This window comes from Cimex lectularius, unplaced genomic scaffold (assembly GCF_000648675.2).
Source record: "Cimex lectularius strain Harlan isolate CLEC.00 unplaced genomic scaffold, Clec_2.1 scaffold113, whole genome shotgun sequence".
Lineage (NCBI taxonomy): Eukaryota > Metazoa > Arthropoda > Insecta > Hemiptera > Cimicidae > Cimex > Cimex lectularius.
Genome location: NW_019392858.1, coordinates 932,866 through 957,867, shown reverse-complemented (window position 1 = coordinate 957,867; position 25,002 = coordinate 932,866). Strand labels below are relative to the sequence as shown.

At 32.2% G+C, this 25,002-nt stretch overlaps 1 protein-coding gene and 1 pseudogene across 1 annotated transcript in view; both read right to left on the bottom strand.

Moving 5' to 3' along the window:
* Positions 1–554: 554 nt before the first annotated feature.
* LOC106667111 (arrestin domain-containing protein 17-like) overlaps positions 555–25,002 on the bottom strand; it is a 64,687-nt gene continuing 40,239 nt past the window's right edge. Inside the window, exons 7-10 of the mRNA XM_014394820.2 lie at positions 22,171–22,353; positions 12,470–12,664; positions 6,033–6,204; positions 555–742 (exon numbers count right to left, since the gene is read on the bottom strand). Of these exons, the coding sequence (XP_014250306.1) occupies positions 633–742; positions 6,033–6,204; positions 12,470–12,664; positions 22,171–22,353 (660 nt within the window). The 3' untranslated portion in view covers positions 555–632. The remainder of the gene's footprint in view (positions 743–6,032; positions 6,205–12,469; positions 12,665–22,170; positions 22,354–25,002) is intronic.
* Positions 19,383–19,471, bottom strand: LOC112127596 (annotated as a pseudogene).

Below are 25,002 nucleotides of genomic sequence, written 5' to 3'. Positions count from 1 at the left end.
TTAAGTTTAATTTTCTCTAATACACTCTTTTTCCAACAAGGTACTTTTCAAATTTCTCTCAAACACGAATTGTCTTAAAAATTAAAAAATGTTAATAATCACATGACGTAGGCACATTGAAGGCACATCTTACGATTAATATCACAAAGAAAAGAACAGTGTATTTTAGGCAAAAAGCGAATTAATTGACAGAATAATATTTTCAAGTATTCGATTTTGTACGATGTACAAAACAACAATAGTGAACATAATATAAATTATAATTTTAGAAATATTATAAGATTTTTGACGTATTTACAATAACAGCCTGGTAGACTATTTTGTAATTATTACATACATTTGAATAAATTATGAATATTTACAACATTTTTTGGTGTGGGTTTTTCAATTTTGGGTTTATTTCCTTATTTTTCGTGTATTAAATTCATATAATGTGAAATTGAAGTAAATTTACTTAATAATCATGTAAATTGGCACAATTATTTTTTTATACTTTTTATATATTTAATTCTGTTCATAATGTTTAAAGTGAAAGAATATATAATATATTATTACAAATATATTTTTACAACATGTATAAATAAATACGTATATTTAGGTTAAATATAAATACAAAAGCTTTCCATTTTGTTTTACATAATTTCGTTCGGGTAGTATACAAGGTATCTCGGCTTGAAATGCGGCAGCTTGTAAACGCAGTCGGATTGTTCGGGATTGACGCTTTCTTGTGTTGTCGCAGCAGCTGAAACAAATTGAAATTGGCTCAACAAAGTTATGGTGACTGATATTCCATCTCGGTTAAGAATTATATGTAGGAATTTAATAAATTATATTTTTTTTATTGGACTTGGGAAAACAGTGAATTCAAGGTGAAAATGAAGGTTGTTTCGTTTTTTTCTGAGGAAAGTTAAATTTAACAAATAAAAACCCCACAGTTTTATGCAAAAGGCTTAATTATGTTTTATTTGAGAGATTATGCTATTTTATTAACCTAATCTAAAGTCGAGTCGGGAGGACAATACGAGCTTTCGTGACTCTAAACTGGCATCTAAACTTTTAATATGAAACAGATAAGCCAACAGAAATCATATCAAAGTTAGTCTTTTGGTAAAATGAAAGGGTCACATGAAATATAAATGAAAATTTTGAATTAATAGTGATAAAAAAACAATAACTGTATATAGCATATTTCCTTTTAAACGCATATTTGATTGTACGTCATTAAGTTGTATATTTTGTCAATCATGAAGTCAAATTAACGTCACAAGGCTCTTTACTTTACCATTTTAGTCACATTTATTTTTTATTAATAACTTCAATTATACTCAACACGCTCATTGACTGTGTTGCCAAGGGAGTGATGATACACATGCATTATTTTTTAAACCGGAAAGCTTTCTAAGAAATGACTTGAAAATGTTCAACCGGAAGGTATAAAGCTTTCAAGCAGTACTTCAAATCCGGTAAGAATACGTGAGGCGATACGTCTTCTTCGGCCTCCTTCTTCAAGGTGCTAAGACATTTTTCAAGAAATTACCTCCCATTTTGTTATATTTCATCGGGAACAATCCTTCATGAAAAAATACTGTTTAAGAATCGCGATGAATTTGTCCAAATACAGAAGTGTTGTGAAAAAGAAGAAAAATGGATTTAATCCTTTGGGAAAGAAACAGCCTCCTTTCCAGAGGTTTTTACTTAACCGTAAGAATGTGACAGAAATAAATTTTACAAGGCAGGTTGTTTTTTACACTTCGCAAAATTGGCAGCTACTATAACTTAGCGAGGGCTTACAGGCTTGGATTACCTCTATTAATCAACTGTCGGCAATTTAACATACAAGTGATTGTCAATTATGTAACCGGTAGGCTATCGTTGTTTCGAGTGAACGCGGACAATTAAATGTTGGCCAGGTTTAATTTTTCTCTGGAAGCCATTAACTTCAATAGTCCAATTCCTTCTCTTTTTCTATCTAGTTGTATTATTGCATGCCATTAATGGAAGATTACCGTACAGGTTTAATTCGATAGAAATTAAGCTCTTTTAAACAGTCTACCAAAAAAAGAACACTTAAACAAAACAGTCAATAAGAGGGGGAGAGAGAGTGAATGAGAGATGATTTTTTGAAATCTAAACACCAAAAAACTTTAAAAAATTGTTAATAGATTCATAAGCGTCCGCTAAAATCAACATCATATACAATACGTTTATATAAGAGAATAGATTCTGTGTACTAACGGATAATTTACACAGGATTAAACCTGCCTAGCACGAATGAAACATGAACATTGTTTTCTATTGTCATGAACACCTCCAAAAGCGTGGACGGTGTTTGTACTGCCATCATGTTCCAAGAATCAAGGTCAAAAAGATCCAAATAAGTCTTTTTAAAAAAAGAAAGAAAAGGTAAGTACTCATAAGCTGAAGAATCTTTACACAAATAACCTCAAAATCTTAATCTTTTGATCAAAGTTAAGGGGTAAATTATCAATATACATTCAAAGACAGAAAAACTGGAAACTTGTATTGATTTGTTTATTGGGCATAATAACTAGGTATAAATAGGTGACTTAAAACGTAAACACAACATTAATAACTTGTTGTTTACCTTTCAAGTTTCGGTGTCCTTTGACTTCCTCAATACGAACTGTTCATAATAAAATTTAATTTTACAATAAATTACGTTTTTAATTTTGTCACCGGATTAGTAATTTGAGGGTAATACCGACATACCTTTATCAACTCAATTTTAATAAAACAAAGACAGCCAGGATAACATAACTAAACATTTTACAGGACATTTTTAACCCCAATAAATATAATAAAAATAGTTGAATACAATCAACAGACACTCCTCAACAAATCAAAAAACAATTATTCTAAACAGCTAAATATACAAAGAAAATAATTATATATTGGCAAATGAAAAAGAATAAAACACATTTAAAAACTAATGTCAGAACGAGTTCTTCTTAGGTCGAGATTTGCCGATTTTAGAGTAGGGATCAATATCATCTTTATATAACCGTATTCGTCAAAATTGTTTATTTCATTGGCCGTACAATCGGATTAATTATTTAATAACTTAATAAATAAAACGTTTTGTAAACGACTTCGGAAAGTAATACACATTTGTGCCTCCGGGGCGGGTTGTGACGGCCGATTTTATCAAAAGTTTGAGAGTGTATCAGCACTCAACTTTCCAGTCAAAGTTCAAAGTTTTATTTAATTTTGTTGATAAGTTTCGGACCGTCCGGGAAAAATATGTTTGAAATGTAGTTCTGATGCGATTAAATCTTGCCCCTGCTTCACAACTGTAGGCGATTATATATAAATATGTAATAAAGTAAATATTGGTAATAATATTGGCATATTTATGACCATATAATACAAATTAATTAATGTACATTTATCTTACTACTAATATATTATATAAATATTATATATTATATAAATATTTTAAGAACAGAAATAATTATTAGTATTGATCTAAATACCGACATAAAAGGAATTTTAATTCATTTCGTACTAAAAAAACGAGTGATAAGGCAACGTATTAATTTAATTTTTTTAAGAAGACATTCTAATATTAAAGGCTTATCAGGTATATCGAGGTACTTTAAAGTAACTACTTTAGAGTGGCATGTTTGATAGAACCAGATAGTTCTATGCTGTATGGGTTTCAATGCTGAGTTGTACTTTGTTGTCCAGGGAGAGTTTAACTCATTTGCCTCAATATTTTAAGTAATTGGTATCGTCGGTTTAGTTCTGTCCTTTTAAGTCATGTATAAAGATTTCAGTCAGTCACTTGTCTAGATAAAGCTCGAGGTAGTGGATGACATTTTCGGTAGGATGGAATTGCAGTTATAATATATTTAAAATAATTTCAATTAATTATACTTTTTATGTAAAATCTTAGTTGAGATGTATCATGAGCGGCATTCTAACCCCCGACGGCTCAATACGCCGCTACTCTAACCACTTGAGTTACGTTGACTTCGATCCATTCAGACACCACCCATCTCAACCTGCAGCCTTTCGAATTTTTACTCACTTTATGCCATTTAAACATATATGGATTAATTTAAAATAGTATTAAGTACAGTAACGGACCCAGGATGCAACCCGGAGGGACGCTCCGTGCTTCTTGTACAGAAATACCAATACTCGAAAGTACCTGTGGGCCAGATAGAACTTAGTAGGTAGGATGCCCTTGAGTGTGCAGAGCAAACCCAGGATTGAAAGCCTGTAATTTTTTAATGTGGTAAACCGTCAAAAATTAGTCAATACAAATTTTAATTAATTAAGGTTTTTAATTGAGATAAAAAAAGTCAATGGCACGAGCGGGATTCGAACCTACGATCTTCGGCGAGATACGCCGCTGCTCTACCACTTGAGCTATCGGGACCTCGATCCACTCGAACACCAACTTCCTAACTCAACCCAACCTTTTGAGTTTTCCCTCCTCATTTGTCGCAGAGAATCCAATCCGATTACACGACATTTGACAAATGGCAAAAAGGAGGGAAAACTCAAAAGATGGGGTTGAGATAGGAAGTTGATGTCCGAGTGGATCGAGGTCACGATAGCTCAAGTGGTGGAGCAGCGGCGTATCTAGCCGAAGATCGTGGGTTCGAATCCCGTTCGTGCCATATAAGACTAAAACCTACAATGTAAAAAATCTATTACAATTTTATAATTAAAAAATATATTTTATCATCACTATAGATTTCTTCAAGTACGCTTAGAAAGCCTAGGTTTATATACAGGGTGTCCTTTTTAGATGGCGGTGAATTTCTCTTGAACTAATGACGCTATCGAAAAAACGTGTTTAACTTTTTTTAGTCTAGCTTTTACCTATTTTGAAGAAAAATTTTACAAGGTACCTCAGGCTCAGTTCTACTTCAAAATTTAAAATATGACCCTATACATCCTAAATTTTATGTATTTTAAAGGATGTTTTATTCTGAAAACAATGTTGCAATCCGGTTTCAAATTGTCAAAAATTACAAAGTTATAGCAAAAAAACCGGCAGCATAATTCGAGCTGAATATTTCAATGTGTATTCACGAAAATGCGAAATCCTTTCTCCGCAATGTTGGAACGGTTTTTCAAAAAAATAAAATTAAAGGTGTAGTCCGGACAATCGCTCTCATGTTGTCGGGGATTTCGGGACTCTGATTATTGGAGGTGTGTAACGTTCCTTGCACAAATGTCGATTTGGGAGGCTGAAGAAAACGTTCTTCTATACATCCTATGACTGATGAATCCAAGTTCACCTCTAATGGCATACTAAAAGGTTGGCATTTTCGAACGTGGGCAGAAGAAAATCCGAGAATTTTGTACTCTTGTCATCATCAGTCTTCTCCAGCTTGATGGTACCCCGCACACAATTATTTGCTGGTGAGACCATTATTTCCGGCTGGATAGGACCTCATTTGGTGATCTGTTGGGCTCTTCGGTCACCCGATTTAACTCCAATTGACTATTTTTTGTGGGACCCAATCATAACCCAGCAGCCTAAGTTGAAGAAATGCGGCAAAGGAAAGGAAATGCTTATCACTCTATCTCCCCTGGCTGGTTAAAGAGTAGTTAAAAAGAGCAAATCTTTGCATCATTACGCAAGGCAGGCAAGTTGGACATGAACTTTGATTAATAAATAGCAAACCAAATTTTTTTTCAAACTTTTTGCCATAAGGTTGTCATTTTTTGACCAATTTAAAACGTAAAAAATCCTTTACAATGATGTGTCAAGATATATATTTGAAATTTTGAAGTTGATGATACCCTGAGATACCCTGCATAACTTTTCTCCAAAAAAGTAAAAATTTGAAACTAGGCTAAAAATTTTAAATACGTAATTTTTTTATAGCGTCATTGTTTCAAAAGAAATTCAGCCGGCCCATCAAAAAAAAAACACTGTATAAGGAAAGAAAATTACTCTTCTAAGATTGCATCTCTTCTGTTTTAAGCCTCATCCATTTTCTTTTATATTCAATTTTTTGTATCATGTTTTTAGAAAATTGAATTCTTACGTAATTTGCAGTATCTGTGCGTGATGTGCTTTGGAAAGGCAACCGCATGAAGCGAGTCTCCCAGTTCCGAATCGGCGAGAAGGGAGAAATTTTTTTTCAGAGGAATGTTCCCAATAATTATGGGAAGCTTTAAAATAAGAGGTTCTTTTTCGCCTGTAACGTACATCAACACCTGAAAAAGAAAAATATTTGTTTTTGTTAAATATTATTGTAAAAAATAAAATAATTACATAATATATAAATACTATCTTTTATTATTTTCCATCACTTATTTACAAATCTAAAAGCGTCTGACAAGCACCAGGCTGAAGTTTTGAAGTCAGAACAATTAGAAATTATCCTCATGATACATCTTACGTATACAGATTCGGTGATAATAGATTAGTAATACTGAAGTATAATGGAATAACTGTCTTGTTTCGTCAATCTTATTTCTTAATAGAGTCTTAAGTATTTTAAAGATACAAAATATTATGTCTATTATAGTTTTATTACTTTTTCACATGATTTTTTATTAAAACTATTTGTAAAATAACAAATATACATATAATAATGTTTTAGAGAAAAGCTAAAGAAAAAACCCAACTGATAAATGTAATCCTATGTTATGCGTTAAGTAATATTTATTTTATGCTCCTCCAATTAGAAGCTTAAGCATTTCGCCACGGATTGTACTGTGAGTTCGTAGGAGTAATAACTGGTATGTTATTACTAAAATCAGACTCATATGAAGAATGGGAAACTAGTTTATAAATATATAAAAATCGTGTGACGGCTTATCATCCCTTGATATAAATTACTCTGGAAAATCATTCAGCCAGAAAAAAATCTGGTTAGTTTCACGTTTATTTATTTTTTATTTTATTTATTTATCTTTTTATAAAAACAACAATTTTAATAGGACATATATTTTTAGTTTTAAGCGTGATCGATCTAGTTTTAATCGTACTTAAATGTTGACAAGGCAGAAATTGCTTTAATCATGTACAGTAATTTTGAAATCCCTGCATTGTATTTAAGATTAGAAGAGAATAGATTACAATATCTCTGAAATAAACTTTCAAGTTCAACCAACTTGTATTGTTAATTTTTTTTTTAAATCGAAACACTTGAAACACATATCGTTTATTTATTTGCATAAAATCGATCGTAAATAGCGTGTTCAATAATAATTAATTTATATTTTATATAAGTCATCGAAAGTAAATAAAATATATTTTTATACAATTTAATTGATTTTATTTTGAGTTTAATAAGTATCACTATTAAAAATAACTACAACTTATCCATTCATCCCTACTGCATGTAAATCAAATTTTAGCTCTTAAATTTCTATCTGTTTGGATTTATACTTTGTATTCTATTGAATCGTTTATATAGCTTCAAAGCACTGTTTAGAAAAAATATACAACTGGCGACCAAACTACCCTCAACCAATGGGTTTATTGGAACTGGGTTAACTTAGCAATAGTTAAAAGAATATTAAATAAAATAATTATGCTCCTAATATGTATTCCATGCAGGTTTCCGGGAAGTTTTATCGAAAAATTGGTGAAATGCTCTTTTACATTTTTTTAATTTACAGTTGATTACAAGTACCTTTAATTAGGTAACAAATAATAATGATGTTTTAGTTCGCAACAGCAGATGTCATATCAACCCTCGGGGTGCTGGTGTTTTTGAAAAAAAGCCCATTTGTAAGTATGTCCGGCTCGAATGCAGGGCCGCTGTATTCGAACCCGGGACCTTTACCTTACTGTGATGAGCGCCGTGTCAACCGTTAAACCGTTGCGGCCTCCGTCGCCTCTAAAAATAGTAATTTTTTATTAAAAATATTAACTTATTGGAAAGGTTTCATCAGCCTTTTATTCCAACGTAGCCATAACCACCAGATGCCAAATTATTTTGCATTATATTACCTCGAATTACCATGCAACTCTGTCCGGCGTCTTTAATACAAAGGCCGACGACATTTATGAAATTCTAATTAATCCGTTTGAATATATTGTTTGGTACGGCTAGTACACGTACTAGCGTCAGTTCTTTTACGTACTTGCAACACCGTGGCCTAATCTTACCCCGGTACTCGCTTTCCGGAGAGAGATAATTTTTAAATAGCCGTACAGCACACTAGCACGGAGAAATAGCGTCATGAATTGTCTTTTCGAATGTTGCTTGGCACAAATACAAAGAGATGGTCAAAATTTGTGTTGACATTCCATAAAAGTTACAATAAATTTATTCTGGCCTGATATCATCAACCTCCTAAACAGAGTACTAAACCTGAGGGCCAGAACATCCCACCGCTATATCGGATTACAAAATGATAATCTGGCTCCCTAAGCTCATCATGCAACATATTCAAATCTCCTCGTTCTTCTTAACGGCGCACAATGCATCTGCCGAGTCAGTCGAGCTTTACTTTTTTGTCCAGATTTTGCAGCAGTTGAAGTAATAAACCAAGTCCATCTATCGCGCACCAACATCAATCTTTTCCAGTTCATTTTAAAAAATAGAAGAGGGAAAATTAAGATATATAAACATAAGCTATAAGACGAAACAAATACTCCTTTTTGTTGTAGGTTTCAAAATTTGAGGCTACTTTCCTGGCACACCAGCCAGAAAAATATGCCGGATTTAATAAGACTTAAATAAAATCTAGATGGCTTCCAATTAAAGCTCTAATTCTGTGAGTAGAACCATCATTTAGAAAAAGTGTTTCAAACATATATTGCAAATAAGGCCATAAATCTGACGGATCGCCTACCCAGCAGGGAGCGAAGAGATTTTCCCACAAACATGGAAGTCATAGAAACGCGACCGACGAATAGCCTCACTAAATAACGAAAGTCGAGAAGTTATTTGGAAAAGTTATCGCAGACACAGTTCATCAAGCTGTGGGACACCATAAATTTGGAGTCACGAGTACACACTTCGCCGGAAGTCCATCGACATAGGGCAAATGGCTGCGTAATGGAAACTGCCCAGGACATGGAAGGAAGTTGAACATCGGGCCCAACTGTTTTTTGCTATTCATTCCCTCCCTAGGATGGAGGATGATTTGTAGAGCAAAATCAGTCGATCAAAGGACTCAGTCGGGGGACTCAGCCAGCAAGGACCTAGCCATTGCAGCAAATCGGCCAAAGTCGAGAATCCGGGAAGCTGCGGGAAGAAGCACCTTGAAGGCTTTGAATTTGAAGAAGAATTTGAAATAAGTCCTCTTGCAAATAAGCTCATCCTCAGAGTTTTGGCCGAGTAAACTTGGTTGTTTGACTTTTTGTTTGTTTATTACAACATTAAAAAGAGCCAATAATAATAAATGTCTATTAATTCTCTCTCTGGTTATTGTGTTTTTGAACCTAGCGATCAGCACATAATCGCTAAGCGATAAGACAACATTCAGCGTACGCGCTTAACTTTTTTCGTTTGGAGGAAGGTAAAGTTCAAAAGTACAATAGAGAGATAGTATTCACAAATATTTATACTTAGCGCCATCGTCCGCTTACAGAATCAATTATCAATTTAAATTATTGTACAATTTACAATATGCAATAGGCTAATGAGTTCCTTTGCAATAGTAGAGAATATCTGAATTTTTTAATCATAAAAAAATAATCAGTTAACTTAGCTTTCATTTAATGTTTTGAATGTGTACGATAGAATAATTAAATCTACACCTAGTTAATTCCTCGCTGCTTAATTTACAGTATTGTAAATTGGAAAACATTTTATATTTAAATGCCCTCTCTATCAAGCTTATATAAATAAATATAGAAAATGAACAGCCTAAATAACTCACCCAATATATTAATAATGGGATAAATCATTACCTTAGTTTTTTTTATTCTGGTTTTTCTATAATTATCTGTCTTTAAGTGTAAAATCTAACTTTACGTGTTTCACTACTAAGTCCCATAGAAAATGTACAAATTAAAACAAGAAGTGCAAATAATTGTAATAAGACCCATAGAAAACGTAAAAGTTAAAATTAAATATTCAGATACTTGTAATCTCTCCAATTATATAACATTATCAAAGAAGTAGTAAATTAAGTAGAATATTTTACATAAGATGGACAAAAATATATATTACAATTTAATAGTTGAATTTGAAATATAGATTTCAATAATGTATTAAATAAAAATAAACTACCTAAAATATACAAATTTCACCTTATAAAGTCTATTGTAAATCACTTTATCTCTTTTTCTTCCTTCTTTACTTCCTTTTTTTCCCTGTACATGTAATCCACTCGAGTCCATTCTCATTTAAGCGAAAGGCTCCTAATCTTAAATTCATATTCGTAAACACAAAAAATTCATTCCTGTTTACAAATTGGCGCAATATTTGGCAAGGTAAATTCTTCTAGATGCTTCTTAATTTCTACAAAAAAATGAAAAATGTTTTAATGTTTCAGGTCCTTGCCTGTTACAAACTGTACTATCCTTATATGCATTTAATTTTATGTTTGAATTATATGATGATCATAAAATCACTTTTAAAGGTTTTTTGTGACCAATAGAACTTGACTGTAAACCTGAATAAATCAAAAAATTTAATTTTTAGGAAAGATGGTAGGCAAGCTCGTCATGGAGTTGGAACTACAAAAGTAAGAAAATAGATGTAAATAACGTTAAATATGGAGGTGGGCAATCATTGGTCAAAATTGTAATTTGCTAATCTTCTACAACGTAAAGCACACTTGCTAAGTTAGGAGTAAATAGGGTTGAACCATCCGTTGTTTCGATGTACTGTTCCTGTAATGTGTTCACCAGGTCCTGGTACAGCTTTTGGCGAAGTTTAATAGCGTTTGTCGTTTCATTCTGCGCTATGTTTACCAGATCTGAGGGTTTCAGAGATATGTGGTAATAGAAAAAGTTCAGAGGTTTTTTATTAAAAAACTTTTCTCCCTCTCGTCTTTACACCGGCACATATGCTGTCGTTAGAGATTGAGTTGACCTACTACTTCTTTTTACCTTAAAGCTTCACTTCTCGTTTTGTTTTTTAATGCATGAACTTGATATCCACCCCTGTATCCAACATTAAAGTGTTATAATGCCCAAGCGGTGATAAACACGAATTGCTATTGGTTTTTCCAAGAGGAACACGTTGGCTAATAATTATGGCTGTGCTTTCAAGTTAACAAATGAAACTGATTGGCCTGGCCTATCTGAAATCCTCCTAAATCGAATTAGGGAAAGTCATCATGAGAGTTGACTAAGAAAAGCCTCCTTGTCCGTTTCTTTCCTCTCTGAGCAGCGATGGTTTCTAAATATGCGTTTCGAACAAATATTTTAAACTTTGTACCCTGGAAATCTAATTTTGACGAAATGTGCTCTTTACTAACTAAAGAGGTGAAGGAAGATATTTTTTACTATATTGCTGAATGCCCAATTTGATCGGAATATCGTCTTTTGCATCTAGGTGTCCCCAGCCTTTCTCGCGTTTCGTTTATCCAGATCCTAAATAATTAAAAAAATAATGTAATTTTTTTAACCTTGCCAAACCATTTACGTGCAATACTATTATCAATTGATTCAACATTTCAATTGATGATAACATTTTGACGAAATAAATAAATAAAGTTATGTTTTCTTTTTCTATGACAAAGAAATGTTAAGTTTTGTTTATATTCACATAAACGTTGTACTTGTGTTATTATGCGTATGTAACTTTTCGTTAAGATGTATCTATCATTGAGTTTTTTCATTCTATTTATTTTCACTTTTATTAATAATTAATTATTCGTTAACTCCCAACTGACGGATTGTATCATTGTCGGACTGTACGTTTGTAATATGTATCTGTTTTTTGGATAAAAAGAAAAATAAATTAATGTATGTGACAAAATCTTTATTAGCTAATTTCAGTGGCTGAAAACTCCATTGATTATGTATTGGGGTATAATTTACGTTTAGATAATGTAGATCATTTCAATTTATTTGTCATATTTAAACGTTTATATTTCATAATCGTACGTTCAAATGAGAAATTTTTAAACAAAACATGCTTTCGACAATTGGAGTAAAGATTGCAACATGGAACAAACAATAAAAGAATATTGGTGCGTGTGTTTTACTGCTTTTGTATATTCGCAAAAGCGGCCAGGAGGAAAGTATAGAGAATCAGTGGAAAGCTGGTAAGATCCTGATATGGATTTTACTTGAAGTTAACGTCCGGAATGGTTTCAAGATGACGTGAACATTAAAAATGTGGTGTTCTAGGGAATGTCAGTTCTTCAAACTAAACAGAACGTAAGCTTATAAATGAAAAACACATGAAACCTTGCGATGTATTATGTTAAACTGAGATATATCCTGAATTATGCATTGTAATTTGAAAAAAATTACATGAAATAACTTTAAAATGGAAGAAATGCGTATGAACAAGGATGAGAAATTTAAAATTCCATAAATAACATAGTGAAAATGACTTACGTCAATCCTGTAATGTATAGAGATAATTTTGCAGGAGTCGGCAGTAAAGCTGGTCGGAGGAAGGGGTGGCAGCCTGATTCCGGCAGTCCCCCAGGACAGGGATGTCCCCGGTTTAACCTCGCCCCTCGTCACTTCAAGCACTTTTCGCTCGTCTTCGTGTCTTCTCATCCCTTGCGGAGATGAGTACTCCACCATCTGTAAACCAGCAAGTGTCAGTTTTTCCCACCACATATTAAACTATCTTGTTTCAAACAAACTGAGGATAGTTGAGGAAATATCAAAAGTAGATTTATTTAATTATCCAAACTGTTTGTTCGCAAATCAGTTACCAAAAAGATGAGGTCTTAAAAATAAATCTCCGCAATCCGATCTTGATATCTAAAATTAGTAGCAATGTTATTGACAAATATAGCCTGAAACGTAATGTTACGTAACAACCGCAGAGCTGTTTCCATGTAAACATTTCTAACCAAATTGTGATGAAACATCAAAGCCGCCTTTCGATAATATTACTAATTCCAAATACTCAATCTTTTTATGTAAGGTTTTGGCTGAAATGAAAAAGTTAGTGTCACGAGCCACGACTTTCGACACCACGAGCTCAAATGGTAGAGCAGCGGCGTATTTAGCCGAAGGTCGTGAGTTCGAACCCCGCTCGTGACACTAACTTTTCCATTGCAGCTAAAACCTCAAATAAAAAGATTAAGAGTAACTGAAAGAAGTAATTTGGTCAATAGACGACTAAATATAATGGATTTAATAACTATTCCTAATATGCATTACATTGAAGAAATTAGATAGAGGAACATGTTCAAGCATGTTTTTCATAAAACATGGCATATACACTTTTTATATGTGCAATGTATGGCAAGAAAAAATTAAATTAATATTTGATTAATTCATCAATCATAATGATGTTTAACGAATTCATTAGCTACATTTTTTAGAACAGTTTTGATCGTAAATTTAAAAATATGTATCGTTTACCATGACTAATCATTCAGACAATTTAAACAAAAATTTTGATAACGAAATTGCTGAAAATGTAACTGAAGGCCGATTTGCCATAAACGATATCAGAAATTTTTTAACAATTGAGATTGAAAACATTTTTAATTCTGCACAAACATATAAAAATCTACATTAATAAACGTAAGGTAAAGTATAGATACGATTTAGTCCAGGAATTTAATTTATAATTCCATATACGCCATTCCTGCATTAAATACCTTACTAAAAAAAATTAATAATATGGACGAATAACTCATTTCTTTTTTGTGTATTAATTTTATTCTTTTTATGTTCTACAATTAATGCATGTACATCCGGAGTTTTATGTTTAATTTTAAATTTCCAATTATATGTGACCATTTACAACGATCTCAAGCCAGATGTTTAATATGTTTCATGAAGTGCACAAAATTATAAAATAAAATATTGCTATCTATCTAAACTCTATCTATCTCTAAATATCTATATATATATCTATCTATATATATAAAATCTATGTAAATATATATTATATAAAACTACAGTAATAAAATAATGGACGACAAATTCTTTTCCTTATATGTTTTTTAAATTTTGATTTGCATTTCTTTTTCAAAATAGTCTGTACTTTCGGTCTAAGTGAATAAACTCTAAAATTTGACCGCATTTCATGTATTAGTGGTCTTGTCTTGTTCAATGAGAAGGCAAAAAGTTTTAATTTTTCATTGCAATTTTTCTTAGTATACTACAAATTCGTGGCTATGGTTTGTTTTTTAACGGCAAATTGTTCACTTTTGGCAACAACTTAAATTTGTGGCTCGTTTTTATTCGTTTAACAAATAATAATTTCTTTGATTATGGAAGTTTTTTAAAAATTACTAGCATGTATGATGCTCCTCTTATTGTTCTATAAAATAAAATTAATTGTTTCAATATGTGATGAGAATGTTTTCGAGAAAACTGTACCGAAAGATGAGACAATACTATTCTTCAGAAGAATCAATTTTCTGATCTAGCTAAAATTTTGCCCGTTGCCGCTCAATTTGCGCTATAAAAAGATACTCCCTAGCAGTAAGGAGTTGATAGATAATGTTTTAGTTGGAAAGGTTTTGCCCCAGACTATAAATAAAAGATGAGGTATTCAACCATAACAAACGAAGCGAGTTGCAAATTGATCAAGACAAGGCACAACAGAAAGATTTGTAATTTTCAACAAACATTTGAGACACTTCTAAAGCTCTGATTCGCAATAGATCGGTTTCATTTTGTGCAAAAAAGAGTTTCAGTTTAATCTAGTAAAATATTTAAAAAATTCATTTTTTGTTCCAAAAAACGGACGCGCCTCACTTAAGCAGCGATATAACAATAAATCAAAAAATGTCAGATAATGTTTAATTGTAAAGTAATTGTTCAATTTTCTTTTAGATATTCTCAAAATAAATACTTTCATAAAAATTGATGCTTTGGTTACGGCTAATAATTCTACATTTAATCATATATCTATCATTATATCTTCAGCCTTTTAGCCTTTAACATGAATGTTTTTTTCGTGTATTAAATCGATTATAAAAATATAAACTACAAAAATATGTTTAATTTCAAGAACTGCAAGTTAACTATAAAAAATAATAGTAATCTTAAAATTTATCTTATCTTATTTAACCTTTGCTAAGATGATAACGCTACAATTTTTAAAAAACTTCAGATATTTCAATAATATTCGATTTGTGAATAGATCTTCGTAAATATTTACAATATTGATTGAAAATACAATATTTCATCAGTTTTGTTTACACTCTAAAAAGTTGGTTGCTTACGATTAATCAATTTAATAAATTGATTATGTTTAATAAACGCACTACGAAAATTTGCTCGTCAAATACTTAGTTCAAATAGTTAAAAGTAATTATACATATGTGTTTTAGTTGGCCCTATTTAACCAAAGTAATTATTTAAATTGATTTATAATTTTTTATGTAAAGTGTGGCTGGGATGAAAAATTAGTGTCACAAGCGCGACACGAACCCACCACCTTCGGCTCAATACACCGTTGATCTAACCACAGCTATCATGATTTCGTTCACTTGGGACACCAACCCATCATCTCAACTTACAACGTTATGTATGAAGCAAGGTAAAAGCACTTATTATTGACATATTATCAATTATTGACACTCAAATTTTATAAAATAAGTGGTTTGGATCGCCTAGATCATTTCAGACTAGACGCCATTTCAAAGCCCTAATAATCAGTCTTCCTGCACGTCTCCGTTGAATGAAAGCGTATTTGTCATCACTTCCCGTCAGTCGCCGGCTCCTTACGGATTTCGTTAAGGGGACTTAAAATGTTCTCTATTTTTCTTGTCCTATGTTGATGAGTTTTAATACTTTTCCACTCATTTTGATACCTCTTCCTGATGATTTGAATATCATTTATAAACGACCCTTTCGATTAAAACAACAGCTCTTTGGGGTGTTAATAACTGGATCTTCAAAATGATCAGTTGCCTCCAGTTATTGTCAGAGTGTCAGTAACTGGGTATTTATCGGACTTTGGTTTGCAAGCTTACTAGAGCTATTTTTGCATTGGTAAGAGAATAACGAATGTTTTCCAAATTGATGAGCGTGAAAAACTAGTCAAAGTGTAGAAAACTAAAAGAGTTATTTCTTAATTATTTTAATATCGATTAAAATGTACAAAATAGTATCTAACAATTTTAAAATTGCTCGGGAAATTTTCTTTTCAGACTATTTTCTGATATTTAGCTGCGGGTTATAAGTGTAACAAATTTAAAAGTTTTCAGAACCTATAATTTTGAAATAAGAAATAAAGGTATAAATAAAAATATTTTGTTCAAAATAAAGTCAATAACTGGTTCCTTTCCCTGTCGAAAACCGTCTCACACGGGTCAAAAATAGATTAGTTTTCCCGAAGATAATTAGCTTTTACGTGTATGACAGGCCTTTCATAAAGGCCGCCAAAGCGACATAAACAATCAATAAGGCAGAGTTCCAACGATTGAGGAGGCAGACGAGAGGACGGCGGCAGGACTAAGGAGAGCCACGCTGGATTTGGAGTTACTCGGTCGCTTGCAACATTAGAAAGAAGATAAAGTAAAAATAAAAGTGTGTGACGTTATCAAGACAAAAAACTGCTACTGAAAAATTCTTGTGGAGTGGTGTTCATTCATAAAGGTTTGTTACACTATACTGTACAACTTGTCCAGAGAAAAGGAAACCAAAAAAATAACATTACACTTTACTTTTTATCATTACTTATTACTTTCTATCATAAGAAAATATTCCCTTTTCCTTACTAAATTAGTTCTAACCATTTATAAAATATATTCGATTCATTAATTTGTTATTAATTAATTAAGTGAAGAAGTTTTTATGATTAACAGGTACAGTCTTATTTTATTTTATTTTATTTTTTATAACCATATTAATCCCACAACGTTATAAATACACGCTACAACAACGTTATACGTGTCAACAATTGGTGAGAAAACATTTCATCGATATTCTGCTCAAAAAATTGAAAATTTTAGATTGCAAGGAAAACTTATAAGCAACATCAGCAAAATAGGCGTAGGCAAGCATTAAAAAACTTTTGAAACATAAGGATATGTTAATCAATAACACGTTCGTTAACGTATCAATAATTTGTGACTTTATGGATTATTATAATAATTATTGAATTATATGCACTTGGCCATTTCATGAGTCGCCGAGAATCGATTCCGATTACACAATATTTGAATATATGGCGAAAAGAAGAAATTTTAAAAAGTTTTAGCTTGTGATGATTAGTTGGTGCCCCGGCAGGTCGAAATCACGATAGCCTCGAGTAGAGCAGCGGCGTATTGAGCGGAGGTCGTGTGTTCAAATCCCGCTCGTGACACTAATTTTTCATCTCAGCCACATGATAAAAAAAAATTATAAATCACTTTATGTAATTTTACAATTAGCCATTACGAATTCTCTAATATGTTGATTTTATTTCGTCTTATGTTTTAGACCTTTACTGAATTATAATATATTACTAAGGAAAAGATAAATGTCGAACGTCATCATCGTAAATCAATACGATTTCGCCAGAAAGGTGCATCCTCCCGTTCTATTTCTTTTCTACTTCGTTGTCCAAATCTTTCTTTTTTCTCACAATTCTATGCTTTGCTCGCTTTTGAATTTTTCGTTCCTTGCCCTCGTCGCCCTGAGCTCTCGAGACTTTTTTTAACTTGCTCTGTAAATGAGACAAATGTAATTTTTACATCGCATACAAAAATTGAGTAATTTGAATAGTATATTGAATAATTTTCTTCATAGATCTTCCTGAGAATATAAATTTAGAAATTTAAACAACCAACTGGTAGTTTGGCCTTAAGGCCGGAATTACTTGTTCAACTTTTTTGCCAACAAAACATTTTCTTTTTTGTATAATTTTATACATAATATAATTTAATATATAGAGATATATTCGATTTAGGCTTGCCCCCTCATTCCACAAATTGAATAGAATACATAATACATAATTACATTTTCCACACACATTTGGGAAAATTAGTTCCTTTTATAGGGATAGCAAAAGGGACTTAGTAATCGTGGTAAATTTATCGTCCCTGGGAATACTAAATGAATTTCTGGTTTAATGAAAATTGTTTTTAAAAAACTATGCCTATGAGAAAGGAGTTTATTTTATTTGTATGTTTTATTCAAGCTTACATTTCATTTATATATTTATTATTCAAAAAACAGTTAAACGGAAATTTTGACAAGCAATCCTAGTTTGTACAACATTTGCGCTAATAACGCTTCAAATTTTAATCAAATTCAACGTCCCACATAAAATAGGCATATGCCGTCAAAATTGAGGCATTCCGTGTTTATAGGATTCAAGGCGTGCTTCCTTATAAATGCTCACCGACAAATTCCTCGAATATTTGTCAAGCAGGGCAATTTCTGACATAGAGAATCTTCCCAGCAGTATTCCTGTGTCGTCCTGTTATATTTCGTGGCAATTGATTTACAATAATTTCAGGACCGCTTGTCATAACGAAAACTGTACTATATGTAAACATCGGCTTCCAGTGAATTTCATTATCTCATTGAAGATCCTTCCAGCGGAACATCGAATCAATTTGATACTATGATTATGAGGTTATTTAAATCACATTTGCCAAGAGGTAAAAAGTTGGCAAGCCCTCAGCTCCACATTTCCCGGTACGATGAACATTATGCGGTATGAATACCTTTCTCGGATTAGTGGAACAACTTTCTTATTCCGATCCGTTTATACCACTATATCCTTTCAAATAAACAAAACTGCCGGAAAAGAATCACCAGTGGCTCGTATGATTTTTATTGAAATTGTAAAGAACGTTCTTCGGAGTACATATCCGTTTTCTGTACAGAATGAAGCACAACTCTATAAATAATTTGCCTTAAAATATTTTTTGAATTAGATGTAACGCAGTTAAATATTTTTATGACATTTTTTACAAGCGCACACAATAAACGAAGTGAATGGACGAAGTCACTCTTCACCCATCTTAATATACTTTTTATTGATATATGGTAATTGATATAGGAATAAGAAAAAAATAATTAATAAAAATAAATGTATAAATAGATAAATGATTGAGGGATAGGATACGTATACCGCCCATACATCAATCCAAACGTCTATAATTATACGCATCACCATATTCAGGTATTCCATCTGATGGACCCAAACAGATTCTGCTCATTCATCCAGTTTTCACCGTCATACTGTACGTTAATATTTCGCCTGTTTTCAATGTTAGAATTTGTTGTTTTATATTTTTGTAATATAATAAGTAATGTAATATAAATTTTTAATCTATTGAGCCTCGTTAGGCTGCATATTGGTGACATGTGTTTTTTTAAATGCTCTGTATTCTACATTTCACGTTTTCTACTATATTCGACTAATGTAGCCGGATTTTGTGAAGATCTACTACAGAAATGATCCTGTAGAAGTATGATCTTATTTTCTAATTTATTATATTAATATACTAAATGTTGAATGATACAACCTGTTACAATTTAATTTAGGAAGAGCCAATGTTTGTTGTTATTCCAACCAATAAATGCTTTGGTCATCCATTGTATCGAAACAGGCTAATTAATGTTTCATGGAAACACTGTTTGTGTGGAGGAGGATAATACAATTCGTAAATCTGTCAATCACGTAATTATTATCTGTTCAAGACCATTTAAACTGAAACTCGTGAATTAACTAAAATCCGCCTCAGCCAAGTGTTGGTAAATAGAATCGATCGTTTTTGTTTACAAACAAAATATGAAGTAGTATACACTGACTCAACTTTAAATATTCGTTCCGTGTTAAAACATTCTTTGACATTGTTAATTTCAACGTAAAAATCGAATGGTATTTATTTTAACCAGGCTGGAATACCGTGCATTTAAATAACGATAATTCTGTCTGCTACCTTTGACATTTGGTAGTATTGCACTAATACGATTCGCTTGTATGCCCTTCGGCACGGCTACTGAAAAAGCCCACATTGTTACACGGGAAAAAATATAATTAACGGGGAAAAGCATCGGCAGTTTTTCCCGATATTGAACGCAGATTAGATTTACGGTAGGCGAACGAGGGATCTGTTAAAGTTTTTTGCTGCAACAGTAAAGGATTAATCCAATTAGGCCGTGAGAAGAAGTAATAGTTCAACAATTTTTGAAAATTTTCTCAACAATAATAAATCAAGGGACCCGATGTCAAAAAATCCACTAAATATCAAGGTCTACAGCCAAGAAAATCTTCCCCCATTTCACGAAAGAGACCGCGGTGCCAATTTAACACATTACATACTCTCAGTTTCAAAATATTTTCTTAAAACGACGGTTTTCTTAACGAGAAAACTTTTGTCCCCTAGAGCGTTTTATTTGATTTTTCCCCTAGTTGCTGGCTTTCCTTTAATGCATTTTTTATTATCAGGTTTTAATTAAACACCTTAAAAGAGATTTTGTTTTATTTTAACAATTTTGCAGGTCAATGGTGTCTTTGTTCACAGAGATCAAAGATGTCTCAAGAAACAAAAGAAACAGACAAAATCTACTAAGAACTGAAAGCAGAAACCGGCATTTCGATAAAACATTGTCAGTATTAATAAATGTTTCATAAATATTTGATCATTTTTGTTTAAATATTTTGAACTGGGATTCTCGAGTAATTATTGTTATTTGTCTTTTCAATTTTTATTTTGTTATAATTATTTATTTTTCTAGCAAAACATTACGCTATTTTCTCACCTTTCTTGTTCTTTGATGGTTTATAAGCATTATATTTTTTCCAACTGTAAAATGTAAAATTTGATTCTCTCAAAACATTCTCCTTCTTCTCTCTCTCTCTCTCTCTCTCTCTCTCTCTCTCTCTCTCTCTCTCTCTCTCTTTCTTTCTCATTTTTCNCTCTCTCTCTCTCTCTCTCTCTCTCTCTCTCTCTCTCTCTCTCTCTCTCTCTCTCATTCTCAACTCAATTTACGTTTCCAATAGTCCTCCCCTATGTTAATTAAAACACAAATATTCGAAAATCTCCACTAAATTATGTTGATTTTAATTTGAGCATTTTATTCATCTGAATTTGAAGAAAAGTCAAGACAAAAAGACAAAAAACTGGAAATAAAAAAATGTCTCCAAACTATAAGAACAAAAATATTAGCAACGTGATGAAAATACTTCTTCAAAAGTATATACAAGTGGAACGGAAGAGTTGTTGTGTTGGATGAGTTAATTGTTTTATATAAGTTATTAATTCAAATCTTATATTAAATTGTCCAAAATATCAGTTTGATAAATTTTTCTTGTACATTATTACGATAGAGTAAATTGCTAGGCTTAACTTTATAAAGAAATGTTATCTTCTCTCGAAAATCGAAAGCAATTCTTCCTACACCACAGACCAACTTGAAATAGGTTCAGATTAAACCCAAGTTGGGGTGGTATTTTTAAGAAAAATTATTCCCAAGGAGGAAGAACTGCGTTTTACCAGAGACTTTGTGACGTGAATAATTCCGAGCCCAGAGCCGCGTCGGTGAATACAGAAAAGAAAATTTGGATAATGATTCCAGGAAAGTTTGAAAATCTCATGCACATTCACATCTAATACGGAATAAAGTTTGGGTAGAAATGTTGGAAGTTGGGGCTGGTAAGGTCCAGACAGAGATGAAAGGGGCAGGAAACATAGGAAAAGTTCACCTCGTTTTTCGTTATTGAGTGTTTTGCGACGAGTGTTTTAATGACTGGAAAATTCATTGTTCAGTTTTCGTTCAACCTTTCTATAAATAATTATCCATATAGGGTTTAGCATAACCGATGGTAATTATATCAGAACAAAAGCTCAATAATTTATGAATTTTCTCATCTTTAGAAAAGAGGTTTAAGTTCAATTAAAACAATCCTTTTTAATTCTTAATCTATACAACAAGGGAACCCTTCAAATTTTGATTAGTAAATTAAATTAAATATAAACAAAGTTTTGCCCCAATTCCGTCGTATTCTTCAGTGCTATGGCTGTTAAAAGAAAATCTTCTCATTTTAGGCCTCTTTTTGAAAATCTAGTATGTCGGGTCCGCCAGTATAGGGTTATCTTACGGTACGACGGGGAGGTGGAGGGCAAAAAATTCTTAATCTATGCAATTGATTTAAAAGTTGTGACATGTCCCACCTGAATAATCACAGCTTTTAATGACGTAATTGATGTGTTACTCATATTATGGATCTCTACAAGAAGCGGTGCTATTTCACCTGGAGCGAATCCTCTCCTTTTCAACTCCGCCGATGCGACGATTGTGCCTCTGGGACAGCAGAACAGGCAGGAATTTGTCGTCTTCTGCTCTTCGCAGCCACTCTGCAAATCAATAAATTCAATTTTAATCGTGTGCGCTGTATGAAATAGATACGATAGGAGGAAAGCGATAACGGATACGTGCCTGTGGGAAATTAATACCGGGATAATTTTCCACAATGTAAACATCGTATGGCATTAACTCATACATTTCAACCGATCCTGTTACCACCAATTTCTATAGTTTCCGTATGAGAATGTCAGGTACTAAACTCATTACTCAAGTTAATTGTACTCTGGAGATTTTAAAAGCCCATATGCTAGTAAATAACGAAAAATGAGTTTAAAAAAATACAAGATTTTATAATACAAATACATTACTGAGCTTCTCCGTTTATAAGAATTTGTAAGCTATTTTTAAAAATTTGAACTTATTATGTAAAGATTTTGGAGGATCTATGGGTCTACTCATATAAGATTGAAATGGGCCAACATTTTGTCAGGCAAACTTTCTAGAAACATCCCCATTAGTATTAAATTGTTTTCATCCATTTATCATCCCTTCAACAACTGTTAACGGATTGTTTAAAGATAACGCAGTCGGCTGGGAAGGTGGATAAAAAAAGATTCAGATTGGTCTCACAGCTCTAACACAATTATAGTGCCAGCGACCAGCTCCAAGGTTTTCAAAATATTTACGCAACATACAGTCATGTAAAGAAAATTAAAAGATAATAATAAAAAATAAAATACTACGTCAAATTTATATCATAAGGTACGAAAATATCAAAAAGCGTAACTAGATAATATCTCCTTCCAAGACATAAAACTGAATAGTGAATCAAGGGAACGTATTGTTCCAGTTAAACAGATAAAAAATTAAACTGCTAATATTTAATGTGGTAGTGAATTTCACTGTTATTAAATCATTTTGATATTAAATTTGTTTGAATAAATTCTCTTCTGAACGGAATGTGGAGCATGATTGCAAATAGGAAAACCCTGGGTGGACAAGGGAAATGAAAATAGATTTGTCATCACATGACTAATAGAACGGAAAACACGATTTTTCGCAGAAATAAGTTGGAAACTAAAATTCAACCAAAGCAATAATAAAATTATGGTTTTTTTATAGAACTTGATATAAAAAAATAAAATTTTCTAAGCCAGAACTGGTTTGGTAAAATTTCGACACAATAGACGAAACTTTAAACGCTTTCTAAATTAGGAAGGAAAAACCCTAAACGAGTTCAGAAAAACTTGTTAGGTTGAAATTGAACTTTTTCATACTCAAAAATATGGCCGAAAAGTTATTGGTTTAAACGGAACTTTAATCCAAGGGCCTTCAGTCCCTTTGAGTGCAATCAATCGTTATGGAAATGAGAACGATACATCGCATTATCACAATTTCTGTCAGAACTGGCCGAAACGTATGATCACAGCGGTTCAATTCAACCTCGAACCCTTGTGTAATCAAAACGCATAAAATGAACAGCTAACTCTTCGTAAAAATTAATCAAAAAACCCACAATTACAAATTGTGATTGTCACAAAGATTACTCGAAATGTAAACAAACCAAAAGGATATATACATTACAAATTTACAATTACTATATAAAGAGATATTGTATGTTTTAAAGTTAGTTATAGATATAAACATGGGTCAATGCATTTCTTTTTGGTACGCAAAAATTTTATTATACACTAAAAAATTAGTGTAAACAAAATACATTAAACGTAGTCCAAGCTCTTTCTAAAAAATTATTTTAAAAAATCTCGATTTCAAGTTTAAAAATGTAACTCCTTGTAGTCCTTCATATCCCATACAGTTATTATATATTATTTATACGTATTGGGTCTACAGAATGATGTTTGGTCGTTTTCGGTTAATCTGGTCAGCTTTTTCACCATTTTTGATTCTGGATTTGCATTTTTGTGCTTGTGCTGTTTTTGTCTAGTGGGTTAGATTTGTCGATGTTTGTCTCAGGAGTTTTCTAATTGTTATTGTTGGGTGGTGCCTGCGGTTAGGGCGTCCGACTCGTATTTGCTACGCTAGAGGTTCTGGGTTCGAATCTCCAATCCGCCGTATCCCATGAAAATTTAATTAGAATAGTATTTATGTATATTTTTTTTAATGGTTTGCACCTCTCATTCGCTACAGCGAATAAGTAGATTAATGTTAAGCCATCCTGAATGACAGGAAATATTGCCTGGTTTGATAAATATATTGGTGACTTTATGTCTTCTATCACTTTCTCTGTGCCAGTATGGTTCAAGTCTCTTTTTTCGGGTATCATTTTGGTTTTATGTTCGGATTGTGTTTATTAATTTTGTCTATGATGTAACCTGTTTGTAGTATGTTTTTTAATGTTTTTAGTTCGGTTTAGTACTTCTCATTTGTTAGTAGTTTTAATCCTGTGAGGGACGTCTGAGCCAACACTAATGATTTATCAGTTCCCGTGTGTTTTCTGAATATGTTGAAATTTAGTCTGTAGTCATATTTTATGTTTCTTAGGTTAAGGAAGAGGAAATACGACCCTAATTTGACTATCTATATAACGTAATTCGCTAATTATTTTCTCTTCCCTATAGTTCTTCATAAAAAGGCAGGACTGCGTGAGGCTAAAAAGGCCCTTGTTAAAAATTTACTTATGACAATCGTCAATTTTATTATATAACAAATAATAATAATATTGTGCTAGTGTAATAAAT